The 22,343-nt window shown below is 46.9% G+C and overlaps 1 protein-coding gene across 3 annotated transcripts; it reads left to right on the top strand.

The window, feature by feature from the left end:
• The first annotated feature begins 207 nt into the window (after positions 1-207).
• rtn3 (reticulon 3) lies at positions 208-21,085 on the top strand. Of its 3 annotated transcripts, XM_036547887.1 has the most exons (9): positions 208-556; positions 5,460-5,507; positions 9,281-12,142; positions 16,925-17,132; positions 17,505-17,643; positions 18,488-18,557; positions 19,730-19,776; positions 20,598-20,656; positions 20,956-21,085. In XM_036547887.1, exons 1-9 carry the CDS (start codon positions 457-459, stop codon positions 21,002-21,004), a joined length of 3,582 nt encoding a protein of 1,193 aa, XP_036403780.1. In that variant the 5' UTR covers positions 208-456; the 3' UTR covers positions 21,005-21,085. The 3 variants fall into 3 exon arrangements, with proteins under 3 accessions (XP_036403780.1, XP_036403781.1, XP_036403782.1); XM_036547888.1 differs by lacking the exon at positions 9,281-12,142; XM_036547889.1 differs by lacking the exons at positions 5,460-5,507; positions 9,281-12,142.
• Positions 21,086-22,343: the final 1,258 nt, after the last annotated feature.

Below are 22,343 nucleotides of genomic sequence, written 5' to 3'. Positions count from 1 at the left end.
TCTAGTAGCTATTGTCTCAATGCACCTAAATTTATGTTAAGTCATCGGCCGTTTCTTTATCATCATATAATAACTTTATGGATGTTGTATATTATATATATCCATCTGTATATATATAAACAGATAAAATGCAGGTTGTGGTGTAGCCCTTTAAATGATCTAACGTCACCCTCTCACGCCGTTACTGCTCGTTTTTTTTTCCTACATTGTGCCCGCCTTGTTTAGCTCTCCCAGGTTCAAAACGCCAGCGTTCAGTTTAACAAGGCTTGTACGAGCCGTGTGTAGGTGCGCAAGCAGTACTTCGGTGGCACTGCGTCTCGCCCGTGGGGGAAATACGAGGAAAGTCGGGGAAAAAAGCAATAAAAAGGAGGACAGCAATACTAAATAGAAGATTAACTTTACAGGGCTCGGTTGCTCATCCCACCGTAACAGCACAGAATCTGAACAGTGCGAAAAATGGCAGATCCGATGACACAGTCTTCACAGATCTCCTCGTCTCAGGGGTTTGTCGATGGACAGAACTCTGCTGCCTCGGCCAAAGACTCCAAGTTCTCCGGTAAGAGGCGCGTCTCACGACTGTTTGAGTTTTCGGGCGGAACGGAGTGTTGTATTAATTTTCTTAGTTTGTGCAGACAAGCTGCGCACGAGTAGTTTCCCCCAATTAACGTCATTTTATATTAAATAGATGCAATAACATGCTTGTGTTTAGTTTGTGGAATTCAGGTTTTATTTGACTATAACCCATCATACGTTCTTTGCTTGTTTTCCCGGAGTGAAACGTTGTAAAGCGATATGTCTGCATGCAAAATTAGTAAAACGTTTGATTTCTCTGCCTGTCTACTGTTAAATCCTGTGAACAACACTTTACATATTTGGGGTTTATATATCGCATACATTGTTTCATGTTCTTGGGTTTTATCTGTCTCATCCTGAAAGCCGCCAAACAATACCACGCCTTTGGAAGACGAACTTAATGCGCAAGTCAAGTGATTTGAATTTAAGGAACAAGAACATCGATTTAGCTGGGTTGCAACTGGGTAAAAAATACGTTGGCAGATCTGAACGATTAAGTCATATAGTCAGAGGCCGATAGTAGGTTTACAGTCATGTCAAGGTTGATAGCTTTGCGCTGATTCCGGTTTTCCATATATAGTAAAGAAAAATCATGGTGACAATTTTTTTTTTATTCTCTCACTGGCCCTTGATGAAATGGCTACATGTTGCAGTGACGGCGATCTGCACTGCAGATGCGTTGTTACTGGGCAACAGCAAGTGAAGGGAGGACCTCTTAAAGGCGCGGCGGCGCATATATTGTCGACAAAATAAGCGTAAACAAATTTTATGCATTCGTGAAATGAGAAATGATCAACATCTCTCAGCCGTTTTCCCACCGTTTGAGTGAACAACGGAAATGGCGGATACATCCTGCGTTGTCACAGCCGTTTGCCTTTGTTTTTATCTGCATTTTTTCATTGTTGCGCAGGACGTGGTGATTACAACGCATAATAATGCAGTCGTCGACTTCACATTTCACAGGCTTTCAATCATTTTTTGTAAATTGGGACGCAGATCAACCAGGTATTGAACTCTTATGGGCCGACTGCTGTTTAATGAACGGGCTATTGTTGTCACGAGCAGCATGGCCTCTATAATATCCTCCCCTTTTATATCCGCTGCTGTCTGTTGCTTTGTGGAGTAACAGCCTAGTTAAAGACCCACTTCGAAGTTGTACCCCAGAAAAAAACCGGAACGTTCGGTAACCGGGAATGTTTCGGACGGATAGATTCTCCCTGTTACCATGGCTACAGTTTGGCTAAAATGAATGCGTGCCCTGTCTAGTTTCGTTTAATAGTTCACAGTAGGCATGCCGTCGCATGCAGTTTGCAATAGTACATTTCTGCTGGGAAGAGCTGAGAAGACCTGTTTGACCTCTTTAAGATTCTGAAAATGCTAACTGCGCAAAGCTAACGTCTATGGTATCAAAGCATATGCAGTAGGAGACCAGTATTACCAAATTTGATTACTCAACTTAAAAGTATGGCGTCTTAGCCATCTGGGTAAATGTTTGTAATCCAGTTTATTATTAATTTTCAAATGACAGAGAGCCGTGTCTGCCTCTGTTGTCTGCAAAGGTTCTTCAGTATTTCTTATGAGATGATTTTAAATCTCATAGGGGGAAAAATGGAGGCAGTGGGGCAGATGTAGTGTGCCTGCATTTAGTCATTTATAGCCAGTGTACTGTGAGTCTGTTTCTTGCAGATGTCATATTATTTCAAATGGTCAGCCTCATTTTTACTCTCTTGGGTCTTGCTGAAATGGGTTGCATTGGTTCATGCTGGCCGCTGGGATGGGTAACTAATCCAGATAATGATTCTGAACTGTTTGCAGGATGGTGGGGGGGGGGGGGGTTTACTGGTTAGTTCACCAGCAGCTGTGTGGACAGTCTGATATGGAGCCCTGTGGAAGATCAGGACCCAGGAGCCGGTAGTTTGTATGCGCCTCTGTGCGATGTCACAGAAGAACCATCATCATGGCGGCAGGATTTTTCTCCTACGCGACAGCTACCTTTTTGAGGTTGTTGATTGGGTGGGGGTGGGGGGGTTGGCCTGGTTCAGACAGCAGCTACCCTGCCATCTGGAGCCCCTGGGCACGACGCCAGGCGGCCCGTCCCGCCTCGGACGAGCTGGCAGGCTGCTTCTGTGCAGCTATGCCCGAGAGAGTGCGGACAGGGTGGGGATGGGGGGGGGGGGACTGGTCACTGAGGAGGTGGCACACTTTGGTGCGAGGAGAAGGGGAAGCGTTTCACGGCCTAATTTTTTTTTTTTTTTTTTTTTTAAGTGCAGCATGGTTCTTCAAAAGCTCCAGTTTCTGTTTTATTGGTCTCTAACACTAACTCCACTTCTGGATGCAGTGATTTTTATTTCCGTACTCAAAGTCCGGAGTCCTTGTCGTGACATCCAAGGTCTGGGATGCGCATCCGTGGGATTTTTACTGGAACAAGTGAGCAGAATATTTCTGTATTCCCTCCGGCTTTTCTTCAGCCGTCTATTTCAGTTAGCTCCTTTTTTTTTAGGTTATCCACTGATATCTGACCGTGAAACGCATTCACATATACCAGAACGTATGTATTATTCATGAAAGTGTGAATGCCTTCCTCTCTTTCCTCCCCTCGTTAGCAGATCTGAGGCCATCACTTTGCACACTCTCTCGTTTCATAGGCTATAGACATCCGATCTGGCTGTGCACCTGTTTTCAATTTAGACCCCAAGAAGGTCAGAAACAACAAAAGGAATAGATGTGTGTGTGTGTGTGTTTGCATTTAAAAAAAGACAGGTGCAGGTTAGAGCTACCCTATATATACAGCCAGTCTCTTGGAGCAGTGACCTTGTTGGACACAATGCCACATTCTTCTCTAAATGCAATAAACAGTTTCCAATCAATTATGTATGTAGCTGTAAAATCCAGTGGGCGTTAGTGTTGTGGTAAAGGGGGTGGCCTTGCAGCTTGTAGTTAGCAGCGTTTGGTTCCCAGGTGGCGTATGGGGGTTGTACCCTTGAGCAAGATACTTTGCTCGGATCGCCTTAGGAAGGACCAGGCTGTAAGCATGGATAATATGTACGAAATGCAAGCTATGTAAATCGCCCCGGACGAGGGCATCTGCCGTGCAAGTGAATACTATAACGTAATGCAAGCGGCTCCTGGGCAGAGAACGATCTGGAAAGGGTGGATTGTGGATTTGGAGTGTCTTGGAGATGATGCTGATTGGGGTCGCAGGGGGGAGGGAGGGTTGGTGGTGGGGGTGGGCTCCAGGTTACACCTTGTTCCCTCTGGTTTTTCAAACGGGCATCTCGGGTCACCCAAGATTGGGCTGAGACAGCAAGCCCCCCCCTCCTGGGGTTTGAATGTCATAACTCTACACCCCCTGGAGCGGCTGGTATGACTGGGATGTCTCCCAGGGGGATTTGTCTGGACGGGGTTGATGCTGGACTAAGACCCATGTATCGCAGTGTCCACGCAGTGCACCCATGTCAGCTTTCTCAGACACCCCCCCCCCCCAATCTTTTCCCTGATGGATCGCACTCAGTATCACCCAGTGTAGGTTACACCATCTCCAGCACTGTGTTTACCCTCTGTCTTGACAACACTCATTTCCTCAGCTAAGTGGCTCCAGAGCTCTGAATAATTCAGCATAGATCCCAAACCTAAGGAATAGGATAGACTGGCCAGGGGGAGAAAAAAAAACAAACAAAAAACTTGACAAGCCACTATGATGTGAAGTTTCTCAGAATTAAGGTTTCATATTTTTACATTAATACTATTGGGGTTGCCCTCCTTTTGAATGTTGTTTAAAGGACACTCCTCAGTGAAAAGGTATAGGAGCGGTCATGATGCGGTCACCCAACAGAGGGTGTTGAGGTGCTGAGGCTTTGCACGGTCATGTACCGGTCGCCCCACAGCGGGAATATTTACAGTGCAACATTCCAAAACAGCTTTGTACACAATGCACTGAATTTGGGAGGGCACCGGTTTCAGGGCGTGGAGGGCAGGGTGTGTCACTCCCATGAGAAGAGGTGAGGGAGGGGTGATGCTCACTGTCAGGAATGTGGCAGATCGTAGGAGTGCTCGTCTCCGGCCCGCAACTACAGCAACCACCCCGGCACGTCGCCATGGAGACGTTTGGGCGCAGTCTTGTCTCGACTTACCCAATCAAAAAAATCGAGGCCTTGTCATTACCCAGGAATCCAATCTGTGGCACGTCCAGGTTTTCCTGAACTGCCACATATGAACTGCTTTGAATACCTCCACATGTTTGGCCGTCGATAAGACTGACAAGAGAAATGTGTTACAAAGGTTGAATTTTTATCTCTCCCTCCCTCCCCAAGAAGGAAAAAACATGACGATGTGTTCAGAGGTGATTTGTGCTGCGTCATTTGTGCGTTGCGTGTTCAGTGAGACTGATGTGGTTGTCTGTGTAGTAGAAGAGAAACTTAACCACCAGATGTACATTAACTGTGATCCATTAAATGTACTTTAATGGCATGAGACTGAACAGTGCAATAGTCATTCAGTTTTTCAGCATTGTTAACTACTGTGTGTGTGTGGGGGAGCATTCTTTGCCTCCTTATTTGGTGTGTTCTCTAAATATTATAAAAATGTGTCGTTATATTTTTTTTTTTTGAGCAGCAGGTTAGTGCATGGGCCCTAATGTTTTTTTTTTTTTTTTTTAATTGTAAATGGCCAGGATGGCATGTTTGGGATAGCAGTTTCATGGCGGGTAGCATCTAACTGAGAATCTGCAGGATGTGGCGTAGAAATTAGAGTTGACAGTCCTATCGGGCATCTCCGTAATTTAGTCTTTTTGTAGACGGGAGGGGTGGGTTTAAGGAGTGGGAGGGGCTGATGGGGGTGGAGTCTATTACTGCTGTAGGATTCTTATTCTTCTGTCCTTATTTTTTCAGATTCCTTTCTTTCCTCTTCGCCTGTATCTCTCATTCAGTCTCCTCAAGGCAAGTGTATGGTTCTCTCTTACGCTGCTCGCCTGCTCTCTCTTGCGCTCTCTGTTCCTCTCTTTCTCTTTCTCTCCCTCGCTCTCCCCTCCGTGTCTCTCTGTCTCTCTCTTTCTCCCTTTTGCTGGGCTGCTGCTGTTATTTGCTCCGTCTCTTTCTGGTGCCTCTCTCTCTACTCCTCTCTGGACCTGGAGTTCAAATTGGGACTGCAAAAGAACCATGATTCCACCCCCTTCTACTCTTTCGATCAAACTGCATGTTCCCCATCGTGAGCTTGTAATGGGATCCCGACATTTTTGCGATTCTGTTCAAGCTGTGATTGACAAAGCCAATCGGAAACTCCCTTCCAGCCTCTGACACACCGCCCCCTTCACCACCCCCCAAGAAATGCCAAGTCCCTGACGCTGTTCAAATTAGCACCTCTACCCCATGTCCTCATTTGGGTTCTGTACCCAAAAGTTATAAATCAACCAGGCCATGTTTTAAAGCTGTACACAAAGATGTTCAGGGGCATTCAAAGATGCTGCTGAAAAGGCAAATGCTGTCTCTGAAATGTTTAATTCTCTTTCAACCTGACCATGCACTGGGTCATTTTATACCTTGTATGACTCTCACTTCTTGAGTCATCTCCACAGTTAGATTATCTCCCAGAATTCCCATGTCTTTAGCATGGGGGAGAGGGTGGACATGCCATAATAAGCAGAGACGCTTTGCCTTTAATAAAGCACTGCAGAGTCCAGCCCCCCCGAGTTCGCTCCTAATGGCTGTCCTCACTCGCTTGTGTAGCTGCGCGTAATAAACTCCCCTGTCCCTCGGCAGTAATTCGATCCATTTCGGTCTCCGCAAGCATCATTATTTAGGTCGAGGAGTGACTGAAGGTCTAAGCGCACTCATTGCCACCTTATTTTAAGATAGCAGTGAAGTTCAAGATCAAGAGTGGCACACTAAAATGGATCAGGGTGGTGTCCCAAGGGGGGACATGTCCTTAAGTTGGATTAGCCACCCTTCCCCAAGATACTTCCCCTCTCTCCCCCCCGTGTTTTGACCTTTGACCTTGACGGAAACGCACACACACTGACACACACTCCCTCACGGTGTCGTTTGCAGCCCAATACTGAGAGTAAGAGACCCTCTGCGGGGTGCCGGGCCACCCCCTCTGAGGGGTGCATCATGAGGCCTCGGACCGCTCATAATCGGCTTTCTGCATGTCACCTCTTCCGGCTGCTGCCAAATAATTAGACCAATAAATAAGTAGTTCTATTGTCTGTCTTTGTCTGGTTTTATTTGTGCTTTTTTAATTCATTTTTTTTGTTGTGTCTTGTCTACAACACGATCAGTCTTCCGTCAATTAAAACAACAAAATCCCTTCAGTACCAGCGAAAGAGCTGGATGCTCGTGGCCTGATTCCTTTCTAGGGAGGGCTAACGCACTCACCTCAAACACTTGGGATGCTGCAGATAGGGACCTTGATCTTGAACCTTTGACCTCTTGGTAATTGCTGATGATTTTGCCATGTCCAGCTGCATATTTTTTCGGTGACCACTACATTTAAATAATCAAATATACTGGTCAGTATCTATAATGTATCATCAAACCCAGAGAGAGAGTACACCTTAGTATTTAAGATTTTTTTTGCACTCATTTTGTGCTGAATTGTAGAGTAAGATAGATGAGTACATGGAGAGGCTTGCATACCTTGAGGATGTCTGAGACATTTTGGCTGTGGTCATATATATATCAAGTGGCACTAAATATCAATCCCCATCACTCGACCCTATGACCTTTCAGCCAATATGGGTCACAAGATTACCAGTGCAGATTTCAGATCCGTTGATTGGTTGCAGGATCCAGGAAGTGCAACATAAGAGTTTTCCTACCGATTGCCCCAGGGCGACAGTGGGAAAATGACAACTGTCATTGTTCCTGGAGAACCAGTGTGTGATTGCTACTACTTTTAAGCCATTACAATTTTTTTCCAGCTATTCTCGCACATGAGTAATCACTGAAGTTTGAGATTGTTGTCAGCTTTAAAAGAACTTTGAATAAATGTAAATGGGTTCACTTTATGAAGATAGCACGTCCCCATTTTGATAAAGGCCATCATTTTCAGCATGAACTTTATCAAATGATCAAAGGTCAGATAAAGGAAAACAAAACATTGTACTTATGGCACTTTTAGTGCCCACGATGAATGTGTCATTCAGGCAAGCTGTGTCTTGTCTCTGATATCAGTTTGACATGATTTGCATGGTCTTTATTGACTTATTGCAACTTTTCTGCTTCCCGTGAAGATTACTGGTATTGCACTGTTCTTGTGCAACTGAAAAAAAAACAATATTCCTGTAATGCCTGGTGAGGGAAGTTAATCATTTCTTTCTTATAACACAACATTTGATTGAATTTAAATTTTGTTAGGGCCCAAGGATCTTTGTGTGTACAAGGAAGCTAGCTTTAAATAGATGTTTTATAAATATTTAATGGAGTATGATTGACAGTTCATGTTTAGACCACTTAGGTTGTACTGTGTTTTACCTGGGCATAACTGAACACCAAATACCTGTTATACTTTAGATCAGCGTTTCCCAACCCTGCTCCTGAAGACACACCGTCCTGCATATCTTCTATCTATCCCTGCTCTACCTACCTGACTGAACTCATCAGTGGCACTTTTGATTAACTGAGCACACCTGATTTTGTCAAGCAGCAAGGATACATAGAAGATATGCAGGACAGTGTGCCTCCAGGAGCAGGGTTGGGAAACACGGCTTTAGATGATAAAATAAAGCCAAAATTAGGTAGCCAGGCGAGAGAACCTTTTGTGGTGGTGTTTGACTTTTCAGTTGTTCGGTATGAGCTTGTGTCATGTGGAATATGAATTTTTATGGCAGTGTCATTTTTATTCCTCTCTCAAACCTCTTTGTCTTTGGCTGATGATGAAAGTGTATCTCTTAAGTGGCCGTTTGATGATCAGTCAAACCGCGGAGCACCTAAATGAGGGTAATGATTTGTAACGTAATCGCTGGATCAGTCTGTTCCCTCTGCACAGTACCAGAATAGCAAAGTTGGGACTTCAGGGCAGACTTTCATTTAGTTTAGCATAAAATCACTATCTGACACAATCGGCTCTATCGCCGTCCTTCAGGTTGGAACAGAAGATACTCCTTTGAAATCGGAGCACATTAAACAAGAAACAGGCACACATTTCTGTGAGGGGGGGGGGGTTTGGGGGGGGAGTGTCCTCTGCATTCTTTTTCTGTTGGTCACCACTGCATTTGAAACCCCATTAAGTCATTTGAGTGTTGCTGCATTGAGAGGCCTCCTCAATGGCGTAGCTGCTTTTGGCTGAAGGATCGAAATGCAACCTCAGACTCTCACATCCATTGCTGTGAAGCTGAGCTGCTGCTCCATTCCATGCATGCCTGCTTGCACTCCGGTGCAATGGATGGTGCTGTGGGCATGGGGGCACTGTTGGCTGCTCTGCTGTTGAATCATTACTGGCCCCGCTGGGCGATGGAGGTGTTGGTCCTTCTTCTGGCTCTGAATCCCCCCCCCCCCCCCTTTGGATCAGATTTCATGCCTCTCGATTTGGTCTCAAAAAAAAAAAGGTCCTAGGCGCCTGTATTGAGGTTGACTATCATCCCTGGTTTTTACATCATACAGAGCTGAAAGTGAGGACCACTTGGTATAGTTTAAGCGCATGGGAGTTGAGTGTGCAATGACCTTATCCTGCCCCCCTCCTTCCCCCTTTCTCCCTTCCTACTTAACGGATGCAGACGGAAGGGCAGGAAAAGGCTCTGGCACACCTTCAGAAGGTGTGGCCACCTCCCTCCGTTTCTCTTCTCAGCCTGGCTCCTTTTCTCCGGTCACTTTCGGGAACCAAGCACCGGGACCGGCGGGCGGAGGAGCTAATCGCTTTCTCAAGGACCAGGAGAAAAAGACAGAGGTCTGCGGGGTTGATCCCGTCTTCGGCAGACGTTCCGATCCAGTTACGCAGGGCTTCCGTGGGGGCACGACCTCAAACCCCAGCCCCTTTGATCAGGACTCCCCCATAAAAACATCCCCAGTTTCCGAGCGAATCAAAGCTCTCGAGGCCCTGGCGGCGAAACAGAGTGACGGCGACTCGTGGAACGACGGGGGTTTCCTTCACTTTAAGGAACGTCACTATGAGAAATCTCCTACCGATGCACCCACAGAGGTCTCCTCTGTCCAGAAGAAGGAAGCCTCCCCAGAGCAGGACTCTCCCGAGTCGCCCTTCGAAGTCCTGGGAGAGACGCGGCGCGGGAATGAATTTGAAGACACAGCGGACTGGATGCGAGCTCACCTACCGCCGGCACCAGAGTTTGGAGCTGAAGTCCCAGACCTGGAGGAGAGCAAAGAGGCATCTGATTTTCTCCTGTCCGAGGCCGGCCAATCTGGAGAGGTTGTGATGGCGGTGGGTGTTCCCGATGCTTTCATGGACACTCAATGTGGAGCGTCCCAGCTGAATGAGCCAGAGAAGCAAGCCAGTGTAGAGGAGGAGTCAGAATTTGACCTCAGCTTTTTGCCCACCGCCTACATCTGGGAGAAGCAGGAGAAGACAGAAGGTGAGGCTGAAGGGCCTCCCAGCCTCCCTGTGATGCAGGAACCAGAGCCTCCTGCCCCACCTGCAGGGTTTGAGTCCACCCCTCCCCCTCCCACTCCTCCAGCCACTAAACCCCCAGCTGCAGAGGTCAAGCCCGCCGTCTGGAGCCAAGATACGGAGCCCGCGGAGGTCCTGGAGGTGGACAGCTCAGGGGAGTCAGACGACACCGTGATTGAGGACGCTGCCTCCGTTCCTGCTCCTGTGCCAAGTGCTCCCTCTGCTGAGGCTGCCTCTGCCATCCCCGAAGAGAAAGAGGCTCAGCTGTCCAAGCCTGCACCCCCTGTGCCAGCCAAGCCAGAGAAGCAGCCCATGCTGGTGCCCATCATTAACGTGATTGAGACGGATGAGCAGGTCCGCAGTGATGATGAAGTGGAGGTTGAGGTGGAGGAGGAGGATGAAGGCTATCAGGTTGTCAAAGACCCCAGTAAGGAGGCACCCCAGCACCCTGACACCAAGCCAGAGGTCTCTGGGTCAGTAGCACAGGATGACTCTGTTGTGGAAAGCATTCCTGGATCCTCGGAGATCAGCACCACTGAGCCCAAACCCCAAGAGGATAATTCTCTGCCGTCTATGACCAGTTCTGACCAGTCACCTCAACACCAGTACCTCAAAGACGACTCTCGGCCTGAGAGTCCAATTTCTGCTGCTGAAGATCTTTCAAATGATCTTTCAATAGCACAAGGTGCTCCAGGTTCAAAGGGTCTAGACTTTGATGTTGATCAGGAGCAGGTTCCAACATCTGAGGAAATGCAGACACAGAGAGACCTTCCTGAAAAGTCTTCCCTTTACAGAGCAGACTCCTGGGATGATGAAATTATTGATGAATCGGCTGATTTGGTAGGTCGTTATGAAGACCTCTCAAGGGAGATTCGGCCTGGTTTCCTTAATTCTGATGCCAACGATGATGCTGCACAGTACCCATCCCCTGGCCTATCCCTCTCCTCAACTGAGAAAGCCAAGCCTAATTTGGTGCAGGAGGATCTTTTGCCAACATCCTCACTACCAACAGAGCCGTCAAAACCAAGCACAATGCAGGATGATCTTGACACTAACGAGCACATTCCACTGACTGCTGAAGAACCTATTGTGGAGACCTCTGAGCCAGCGCTGAAGGGTAAACCAATGGAGACTGAGCCTAGCTTGGACACCAAAGCTTCTTCCTTTGATTATGAACCTCAGAGTTGCATTAATTCTTCAGTTCACCAAGCACCCATGCCCAGTGCAGAAAGTACCATCGCAAAGGCACCAGCTGACTTGGGTGATGCCAGCGCCATGGATGCTGAAGAGTCCCTCCCCAAGCCTGTTGGAGGGCAGCCTTCCCCACGGGATCCATGCTCTCGCCTCTGGAATGAACCTCAGGTTATGGTCCTGGAGCCGACTGGACTTGAGCCAAATGAGGACATCTCAGCTGTGCCGGTGACTACCACTGAGAAGACGCTCCGAGAAGAAATGACAAACCAGCGCTTTGAGGGTGCCTCATCTGCTCAGGACTCTGAATTGATGTCCAGCGTGGTGGCAAAACAGAGGGAGACCAGAGTCGGGGAGAACTCCCCGGAGACCATGAGTGACCCAGAGAGCATAGAGCCAGAGTGCTCGGTGTCCGCCGCCACCGACAGCTTTGTGGAGTTCATGAGGGAGTGCCTGAAGTCGAGGCAAGAGGAAGAGCAGGAGGAACTTGGACTCCACTTTGCGGTCAGGGATGAGTCCCTGAAGACGGGCGCACCACCCTCGCAGCCCCCCCCAGCCATGGTTCTGGATGTGGAGCAGGAGCGCCTCACCATCCGTGCCCTGAAGGAGCTGGGGGACAGTCAGGAAGAGGAGGAGAACATCTCCCACCAACACGCCTCTAATCCCCAAACCCCTGCCACCTCTGCTCCTCTTCCTCCATCCCCCTCCCGCAGCCCTCCTTCTGAAACATCTGTGGCCAAAATGGCGGAGGAAGTCGACATGTGGGTGGCAGAAGCGTACCATCTTGCAGAGCATGTCTTGGCAGCAATACTAACCCACCTGTCAGGTAACATGCCTTTCTCCTGGGCTTTCCGCCTACTAACCCCTCACACAAGCACGCAGACTTTACCTTCTGGCTCCTAGCTCCTTGTGGCATCAGAATTGCAAGTCTTCCTGTAGGAGCTGATGTTAGTGTAGTGCATGGAATGTAACCACTCCAAAAGAATGAGGAATGAATTGGATTGAAAGAGGGCATAGCACTCTAACTTTGCAAGGTTTGTTATGGAATTGGCATAATAAGCTACGTTGCATGGAAGACGAAGCGGCTGGGGAGAGCTGCTGCATGGATGTCTTAACAACTTTCTGGGCACAGTAGACTCGCAGTGAATGTGCTGGGAAGTAAAACGAAACACCTCAGACAAAAGGAAAAGGCCAGGATGACGCTGCAGAGGTCCGTGTGTGGAGAGTATAAACTGGAGTGTGTACATGAAGGTTTGAATTGCTGCAGTGTGCAGTGGCCTTACGCTGCTCCTTGTCATTACCCAAAAATTTGAGTTCAAGTATTGTTTTCACCCGTTAAGTGCCTCAGTTCAATGGGATTGCAATCGCTGTCTTCCCTAACTTTACAGGACGAGTTCAAAATAAATATATATATATATATATATATATATATATATATAACATGTGTTTTTCTTATTATGCTTTTCAAACAGTGACCAGTGATTGTGATGTTGAGCAAGCCATGTAAAAAGCTTGTGAACCGCCGTGCATCTGCGGGTGCCGGCCTGTATTGACCTGGATGCCTACTAAATGGATTTCATGTCAAAATGTCAGGACCCTCTGACTCTCCTAGCCCTGGGTCCTTTAAATCTCGGTGCGGACAGGGGGAGGCCGAAGGGCAGCCTGGTGCAGCGGTGTTGGCTTACCTGGAACTGGAAGTCAGGCGTTCCAGTCGGTCTTTAGTGTTGTGTTTCTGCTTTGGTGCAGTTTTCCATAACACACAGCATTTGCCGGGCAAGATCACCACAAGAAGATATCGTACCTTAAGAGCCTGGTTTTTTTTTTTTCTTTTTCTTTTGCCCTTTTCACATCTTCATTTAACATAAGTTTGCGGAGGATCGTTAGCCAAAGGACGTAGAGGAAACGATGCAGAATAATCAGATGCTGAATGGCTTTTTCATCTACTTTCAAAGTGTTTTTATTCTTTGTCAGAGAATCTTTTTAACCCCCTTCCCCCTTTTGTAGCATTTTATTAGTGCCATAACCTAGCCCTGACACCTCCTGTGCTGTAAGACATTATGCTTACTGCATTTGTATGTAGTACAGTTGAAAATATACATATTTGAGATATGCTGAAATCTACAGAAAGCTTGTGCTGGCCCTCCACTTACTGTATTACAAAACAGCCACATTGTTTCACATTTCAAAGTTGTCCTGTTTGCATTTCATGGATCTGGATTTATGAGGGCACAGCTTATTTGGGCAGAGTTATTCCATAATTAATTTACTCTGAGACACTTTTAGAAGTGTAGTAGCTCAGAATGTCATCAGCCCCCTACACCCCCCCCATACACACACCCCCCTTTCCTCTGTCCTCATAGTTCAAACATGCGGTGCAGACGTCTCCCTCCTGCATTGGTATGCAGACCGGTGGAGGTCCCCAGCACACATGCTCTCATACACGTTTGAACCCCCCCCGCGCACCTACATCGGGTGGGCTGTGAAAAGGGAGCCCGTTACCCAGGCAACAGAGTGCAGAGGGACACCGTGTACAGTACGTGTTGGACGTGGTTGAATGATTTTCAGGATTTAGAGAGTAACTTTTTTCCTCTTTTTTTTGTTATGTAACTATGAGTGAAAACAAGGTTGAATTCATATCTTTAGCTTTCCTCTCAGTTATAGATAATGCTTTGGATTTCATAGGCTGCAGATACCCGACTCAGCCATTCTCCGCTCCAGTGCGGTGTTTGCATGTCTCAGTGGAATAGGCTGTTGTGTAACAATGGTTCATGGAGGTGAAAGTTTACTTTCGTAGGAGTGTCTGTTCCGGCGCACTCGTTTCCATTGTTAAAGGTGGCATTTCCATTTGCTGCAGCTTTTCACTACAGCCACTGCGGTGATCTGTGCCGTTGGTGATAACCATATCGTGATTCAGAGATCGGACATTGTGAGAATAGGTGTTGGTGATCGCCTTTGTTTTCCTTTTACTTTTTTACACCAGACTGCGAGCCCTAGTCTGGTTTTGCCTCAAATTAAGTAGCCTTGCTTTTGTTTGGTTTGTGGTAATCTGTTGCTCTGTGGGTGGCACTGTGTCCCCATTTCTTTCTGGGTTGTGTAAGCAGGGCTATCAGGCTGTTCCCACCTCTCAGTTGGCTATAACCTGAATGCAGTTTTACAGGCCACTTTTTTCAGGCTGTCCTACTGCACAGAATTTTGCACAGATCCTGTAAACTCTTGATCATCTGTACAGAATATATCCTTTCACTGTAACCCAACATTGTCTGCCCCTTGAGTCATGAAGTCAGTCAATCAGTCAGTCAGTCAGTCAGTCTGGCACAGTTTATTTTCTCAGCAGTAGCTGCTGCCAAGGCAGCCGCACGGGTTTGTTTGCACTGCGCAGCCGGAGTCTCTGCGTGCGCGGTGAACGCCAGGCTGCGCAGACGGTGCCGCAGTAGGGGCCTCTGTGCCTTTAAGAGCCGCGCGGCGCTGGGGATAAAAGCAGGCCACTGCGGCTCTGCTGCTGCTGGGCCACACTGCTGGATCTGGGGCCTGGCGCAGAGAGGTAGCGAATAACGAACGAGCGCTGTCAGCCCAGTCTTACCCCCCTGTGGGCACCAGCAAAGCATGCTGGGATTGGCTCAGACCCCTGCTGTTTCGGGCATGGAAACCCCCTACATCCACTCAGAGCTCAACATCCAGCATCTAAATTCTAGAGCTGGGAACAATGGAGTGTTTTTTTTTTTTTTTTTTTTTTTTTTTTTTTTTGTCTGACGATTAGGATAGCTGGCCTCCTGTTGCAGTTATAAAGCCAATCTATTATTGGTAGGGGTTTTTTGCCAACTTCTTTTTTTTCCTCTGTATTACGCCCCAAGGGTTTTAATCTGTGTTAATCTCTTTTTTTTTTTTCCAACCTTTCCAGTTTAGCACACTAAGAACACCCACTTTTGTTCTGCAGAAATCAACCAATGGAAACATTTTGGGTTTCGCGTGCTTCACTTTGCTGGCAGTGAATAGGATTTATAAGCCCTTGGTGGCTGCTGTTTTTTGTCAGTCCTTTCTAAGTGGGCAGTGGAATCCCTTGTTTGGATCAACAAGATTTTCAACCTGATGTAAAAATATGGAAAAATACTGGTTTCATGTGCCTCTCAGTCCTCAGATTGGGAAACAGTGAGTGACTGACAGCTGGATTTGTTCAAGAACGATTTCCTTAGTCGTCCACACATTTCAAACAGTGACGCCTTATATATTTTGTCATTACATTTTTTCTTTTCTTATGTATTTCATTTTTCTCACTTTACACTTCATATCCCACACAACCCAAACCCATTTGAATTGCTGAGGTAAAGTACCCTGCCCTGAAGTTACAGCAGCAGTGGAGTCCCTCTTGGAAGTTAGAACCCAAGACCCACTGGTTCAGTGCGTCCAGTACGTCCAATTTACTCTCCCCATCCACTGCTGTCTACACAGTGCTACACTCATAGAATGCCTTTATTTACAGAATGCCTTTATTGTCATTGTATTAAAAATGCAATGAAATTGCAGGTTGTTAAAATTTGACGTACGTGTTTCACCTCAGTGCAGCTGCCAGAAGGAGAGAAAGAGAGGGGAAAAAAACATTTTACCATGTAGTGTCCTGCAACTGTTACTGGTGCACTTGCCCTCCCTTTTTACGCCATTCCTGTGGCGTTAGTCAAACAGCCGCTCAGCCTGTTCTGTGGGAAGGATTACTGGCTCTGCTATCTTGGGGTTGTACTGCAGGTATTCGAGAGTCTGAGTCACTGCATGTTTAGTTATGGTTTGTGAAATGGGTGCCAGGCACCACCCAATCCTGCGGTCCTGGCCCAGGGAGGAAAGGAGGAGCCAGCTGCCTGCTCGTGAGGGGTGGAGAAACTGGAGAGGAGAGGAAAGGGGGCATTTTTTTGGATGCAGGCCCGGACTGCCACCTTGGTCAAAAACGGGGAAAAAGCCAAAAAACGCAAAACAGAAACGCTCTGTTGCTGGATTAATGCCCCCTCTGTGAAATCGGACACGGGGAGGGGGGAGGATGGGGGGTGGGCGTACGGCCCCCTGTGCAGCCCCTCTCCTACTCGCCCCAAAATGTACCCTTAACCCCCTCGAGGGACCCCCCCCCCCCACAGAGGAGGGCTGTTTGCGCAGAACTCTTCAATGGTACCCTTTTTTTCCATGCACTGGAGGCCATTTGAGAAACATCATAACAGCATTACATAACATCAGGGCACATGGAAAGTGCACTGCATAGCTGTTTCTCTTTCTCTGCACCCAGGTAGCTCAGTAGGAGGGAGAGTGTGTGTGTGTGTGTGTGTGTGTGTGTGTGAGAGAGAGAGAGAGAGAGAAAGAGAGAAAGAGAGAGCGTGCTTGAGTGTGGAAGAATTTTGTGAGAAAACAGAAAAACAAGGCCGACTGCAGAGAAGGTCAGCCTCACAGGCAGTAGCCCTTTGCATGCAGGATACAGAGTGATGCCGGTATGAAGTGCAGGAAGTGTTCATGCCATTTTCCCCCATAACGTTCACTAACTGTTCATTTCTTCTTTCTTTTTTTTTTTACACCCCCACCCTCCTAAAACCCCTGTCTTTTCACGCTGCACAAACCTACCCCGAAACCCCGGCAGTGAAGGAACTGGTGCACTGGCGAGACCCCAAGAAGTCGGGCGTGGTGTTCGGCACCTCCCTGCTGCTGCTGCTGTCCCTCGCGGCCTTCAGCGTCATCAGTGTGGTGTCCTACCTGCTGCTCGCCCTGCTCTGCGTCACCATCTCCTTCCGCATCTACAAGTCCGTCATCCAGGCCGTTCAGAAGTCCAACGAGGGGCACCCCTTCAAGTAAGAGGGGCAGGGGAAAAGCGACGTGGGCACATGAGAAACCAAGCTCATAACCCAGAGGTTGCCAGTTTGATACCTTGGTGGGGCACTGCTCTTGTGCCCCTCAAAGGTGCTTAACCTGGATTTGCTTCATTAAGTGTCTAGCTGTGTTAGTTTATGTTAAATAAGTTGCTATCAATGAGAGAGTCTGCTAAGGAGATAACACAGTGGAGGGGAGTGGAGCGGAGGACTTTAGAGAAACAAGGCTTTGAATGGAGAGAGAGCTGAGTGTTGTGGGTCATGGGTGCTGTGTATGAGTGTTGTGAGAGGCCGGAGTGTTGTGGGTTGTGGTGTTCATGAGGCCTGTTTTCAGACAGTCTGTCTCTCGCTCAGGGAGCTGATGGAGAAGGACGTTAGTGTGCCCCCTGAGACCTTCCGCAAGCATGTGGACGCCTGCCTGTCCCACGTCAACCGTGCCCTCAAACACATGAGCCGACTCTTCCTGGTGGAGGACCTGGTGGACTCCCTCAAGGTCGCCCATCTGTCTCTGTCTGTCTCACGTTCACGTCTGGTCTTTTTCCCCTGTCTGAGCGGAGTCGTGTGCGTGTTTGTATATGTGTGTGCACGCACACATGGGTGTGTGTGTGTGTGTGTGTGTGTGTGTGTGTGTGTGTGTGTGTGTGTGCGCGTGTGGTGTGTGTCCTTCTGAACCCTGTGATTAGTTGATGAGTGTGTCTAAAGTGGTGTAATGAACACCAGTCAGTTGCTCCAGCTCCCTCTCATGTACATTTCATCCTCTGCACCCCCCCCACCCCCCCACCCCTCCTCACCGCTGCTGTCCTGTCTATTTATAACATAAGCACTGAGGACCGATCCGCACTTTAACTCTTTCCTGCCCCCCTCTCCTGCCGATTCACACCTAAGCCTGGCTGGAATCTGTGTAACTGCCCCACATCATGTGACTGTGAGCATGTTTAAATGTAATGAAGGCTGCAGTCATGTGGTGACGATCATGACTAAAAGCACATGTTTCTGTAAATGTGTCTGACAGATATATGACCAGGGTTAAGGGCATGATCAGACCCTGCGTGTGGATTGTAGGAGAGCTAAGGGACATAAAGGAAGATACAAGACAGCATGCTGTGACATACAATACACGGTTGTGTCATAATTACTGACTCCCAAATCTCTGCAATTGCAGGGGCGTATTCAGGCACTAGCATAGCATAACACAACTGTTTTGCTGAATGTCTTGAAAGCATTTAAAATCTGTAGTGTTTGACAAGGTCTAACATGAGTTCAAAAAATGCTTGTTTTGCTGATGATGCGAGTCAGGCTGGTTTCAGTTTTTTTTCTTTCTTTTTTTTTTTTTTTAGCTGGCAGTTCTGATGTGGCTGATGACCTATGTTGGCGCTGTCTTCAACGGCATCACCATCCTAATTCTAGGTAAGAGAGAGCACGGAGCAGCTGTTCATTGGTCTCTCGGCCACCGGGGGGCGCAGTTGTGATTGCTTAAATTAGCACCTGCTCCCCACCACAGGGAGGGGGTCTAGAGAGGAACTGGTGACTTTCTGTCCCAGGGGCTTTCTGATAAAATTGCATCAGAAAGACTAATGCATTTGAGTTGCGAAACCTTTTGTCCAAACAGACAGGAGAGCATTTAATGTTTTTATTTTTATTTTTTGGCCTGGCCTTTTTAACAATTTAAATGATTAACTTACTGCACTGTGTACTTCACCACCAGCTGGCCTAAATGAAAAGAAATCAACACAGTAACTAGTATCTTTTTATTGGAATAATATATACATCCAATAAAAAATACTACAATTACTGATACATATTGCTGTTAATTATTTTGCTATTGATCTTTCTGTTTAATATGTGCGTATTACAGTCTCTTATTATTCAAGTTATCTCTCTTGGTTTGTTTTTTAATTTTATCTTTATCACTTCACTAATCATCTCTAATACACTCTGCATACTTATGGTTAAGGATGCATTGTTAAATTAAATCTGATAATTTGCATGACTGCAAGCCATAATAATAGCCAGATCTTGAGTAGAAGGAGATGGAAATATGATACAGAGACTTAACGTTCACTCAACTGTGAAAATAAGTGGTGAATGTTGCTGTGTTGTCTGGAAGCAGGGGTCAAAGTCAGGCAGTGGGAGGTCAGGCAGCTTAATCACAGTCCCACCACAGTCAGCACAGTCCTCTTCCTGCTTTAGCATACCAGTATTACAGATCAGTTTCCTGCCGAAAATGTATGGGGTTATTGCCATTTAGCAGACAGTTATCTGGAGTGACCTACATAGGTTAAAATTTCCACATGGTGTCCATTTATACAGCCGGATATTTACTGAGGCGATTCTGGTTTGAGTACTAAGCCCAAGGGTACAACAGCAGAGCCGCAGCTAGGAATCGAACCAGCAAGCTTTCGGTTATAAGCTACTAACCACTATGCTGCACTGCCACCCGTTTGATATAAAAGGAAAATCCCCTCAAGATGCACAACGAATATGTCCTTGCAGCTGTTGTTAATTCTGTTGCCTTGGCTACCCAGGTCTTATTCAGGTGTTTTTCTAACCCGCTCTAAACTGTCTCCCTCCACTCACAGCTGACATCCTCCTCTTCACTGTGCCACTGGTATATGAGAAGAACAAGGTGAGAACGGCCTGTCGAATTCGGGGCGCTGCAGAATTTCAGCACGGCCCTTTTCCTGCTGTTTACTTATTCTTGAGGCGGTCGTCTCAGTTTGCCTTGTTTTGTGATGGCAGTTTTGTTGCTTGCTTGTCACGTGCAAGGTCTTCAAAACCAAGTGAACCAACTGAAATGCAGATACTCAAACGGGGATCATTTTCCTCACTACTACAGGGTTTTGCGATATTCAAGTCTTGACAGTTGTACTGACTGCAGGTTTAATTGCACGTTCCATCATCGGGCGTAAGAACTTTAATGAAATGCTTCTCCTCAGGCTTTTGCCTGTAGTTTTCTGAAATTCTTACATTGAGCTGTGACTGGTGATTTGTGGTTTTATGTGTTCAAAATGATCTAGTGTATTCAAACCATGATGTGCATGTGAACTAAGTTCTGGTAGTTTACCTCCCTGCCTGTTGGGGGCGCTGGTGGGGTCCAGGGCAGGCCACACACATTGGATAAACAGCCAGTTTTGAGCCTCTTTGCTCCACTGAGTCATCTGTACTTAAGTATTTGTCACCCGCCCTCTTTAGAAAATGACGTAAAATGGACAGTTGAGCTGTGTCCTGGAAGAACTTGATGACCCACTTTTTTTTCTTGCACCATTTTTAGATCTGACAGTCGTTTCAAAATGGTTTTCAATCCATAATTGAAATTGAGGAGGGAGTGAATAAATGATGGAGATCAGCTGTGCCACCAGCCCTGGACAAGCAAGTGGCATAATATATAATGTATGATATTCCTTAACATACAGCTAATTATAGTCTGTCCCTTTTTCCCCTCAACAGACCCAGATTGATCATTATGTGGAGGTTGCTCACACTCAGATCAATACCATGATTTCCAAGTAAGTGATTTGCCATCTTATCAGTTAAGTATTGACATCAGTATTCAGTCAGCAGCAAATGGTTGGGACTTAGTTTTGTTTGTTTTGTCAATAATTTAGTTTACTGAGGAACTTAGCAGACATATTAACACAGAGCAAACCATCTGTCTGCAAGCTCTGGAAGAGTTTTATTGTTGCGCGTGCAAACACACACACACACACACACACACACACACACACACACACACACACACACATAGTGGAGCATGTGAACAAACAGTCTGTCTATTAGTGCCTTATTTTTTTTTCTTTCCCTTCAGATTACAAGAGAAGCTTCCCGGAGCAGTGAAGCGCAGTAAAGTTGAATAATCGTCCCAGACCGCATACCCCCCCAGCCACCTCGACCGCCACCTACACCGCCCCCCCTCCCATACTCCACCCCCTCCCATCCTCCACCCCGACCACCCCCCCCCCTCCCCCATACAGTCTCCTCTGTACCCCACACCCAATCCAATCCACCATCTGCACTGAACTAGCTAGTCAGAAAATGCTACTCAATATTCAATGTAACCGTGCAGCTTGCAACGCAGTAGGGTACAACTGCGCTAACGTTAGCCGGAGCGGCACGCAAGCACCACACATTGTCTCGGGCGGTGAAAGTGACAAAACCCTAAACTGGATGCCCGTCTTTGCCGCACAAAACGAAACGGGGGGGGGGGGGGGGTGGGCGCCGTGTGTGAACTAGACTGAACCTATGACCTGGTTTTGTGGAGAGGGGTGGTTGTTGTTACTCAGAATGGTGATGGATGTCAGTTTCTCTGAAGCAAATGTCTGTACTTTCTATTGGTACATTTCGTGCTAAGAATACATTTTAAAGATGCAGAAATGCCGTGGTCTGGGCTCTGTCTTACGGTTGATGTTTGAGCTGTTGTTGTTGGGTATGGCAGGGGAGGATGGGGAAAAATGTGAATTTTCACTAGTTTTATGTTTGTTGTTGGAGCACAGCACAAGCAGAATATTTTTTTCTTGTGTATAAATTTGAAATGCCTTAAGGTTCTCTCTGTTACTGATTGGCAGAATGGCCTTTCTCATTTCCTATGTTCACCTTGAAGGCATTTCCATACAGTATGTCTGTTATCTGCAATGCACTGAATGTCTGGCCATCCACACATGGAATTAGAACAAAAAAAGCACCTGACCTAACCAGCCGTGATAAATTCGGTCTAGTTCACCCCGTTAGTTTTGATGCATTTTTAAAATGTGTATGTAAATATCACTGTAATAGGCTTTCCGCTGTAAAGAATAAGAGATTCTTGCTTTTTTTTTTTTCTTTTTTCAACGGCCACTTTCAGTGGTCTTATGTGTTTTTAGTTATAAGTTTGAGTCAAACTCCCAGGTCATTGTACATGATTACTATAATCTTCATTATTATTATTACTACTATTGTTATTATTATTACTGTTAATAGGATCACTGCTTTGACTCCCTGGCTTTTGTCATTAGCTACATAGATAAAATTCCAAATTCCGTGGCGGGATTTGGTCAAGACCCCCTAGGGCAGCATAAGGAAGTGGGGTCAATGCCATGGCTGACTGCTTGACACCAGCTGTCTCTAAATCTGTACTAGAAAGCAGGACAGGTAGGCAGGTGAGCACTCGGTCCTGTCCGCTGATGTGTGATAGGGGACTACTCGCCATTTTTGATGTGG

This window comes from Megalops cyprinoides, chromosome 16 (genome assembly GCF_013368585.1).
Source record: "Megalops cyprinoides isolate fMegCyp1 chromosome 16, fMegCyp1.pri, whole genome shotgun sequence".
In the NCBI taxonomy this organism is placed as follows: domain Eukaryota; kingdom Metazoa; phylum Chordata; class Actinopteri; order Elopiformes; family Megalopidae; genus Megalops; species Megalops cyprinoides.
The sequence above is the reverse complement of the archived record's forward strand: the minus strand, read 5'-3'. Positions and strand labels throughout refer to the sequence as shown.

Bases quoted from the DNA above. Each gene is read 5' to 3' on its own strand.
- rtn3 (XM_036547887.1), top strand. From the start codon at position 457: ATGGCAGATCCGATGACACAGTCTTCACAGATCTCCTCGTCTCAGGGG. The intron at 557-5,459 runs GTAAGAGGCGCG...TTATTTTTTCAG, and splicing joins CAAAGACTCCAAGTTCTCCG to ATTCCTTTCTTTCCTCTTCG. The intron at 17,644-18,487 runs GTCGCCCATCTG...TTTTTTTTTTAG, and splicing joins ACCTGGTGGACTCCCTCAAG to CTGGCAGTTCTGATGTGGCT.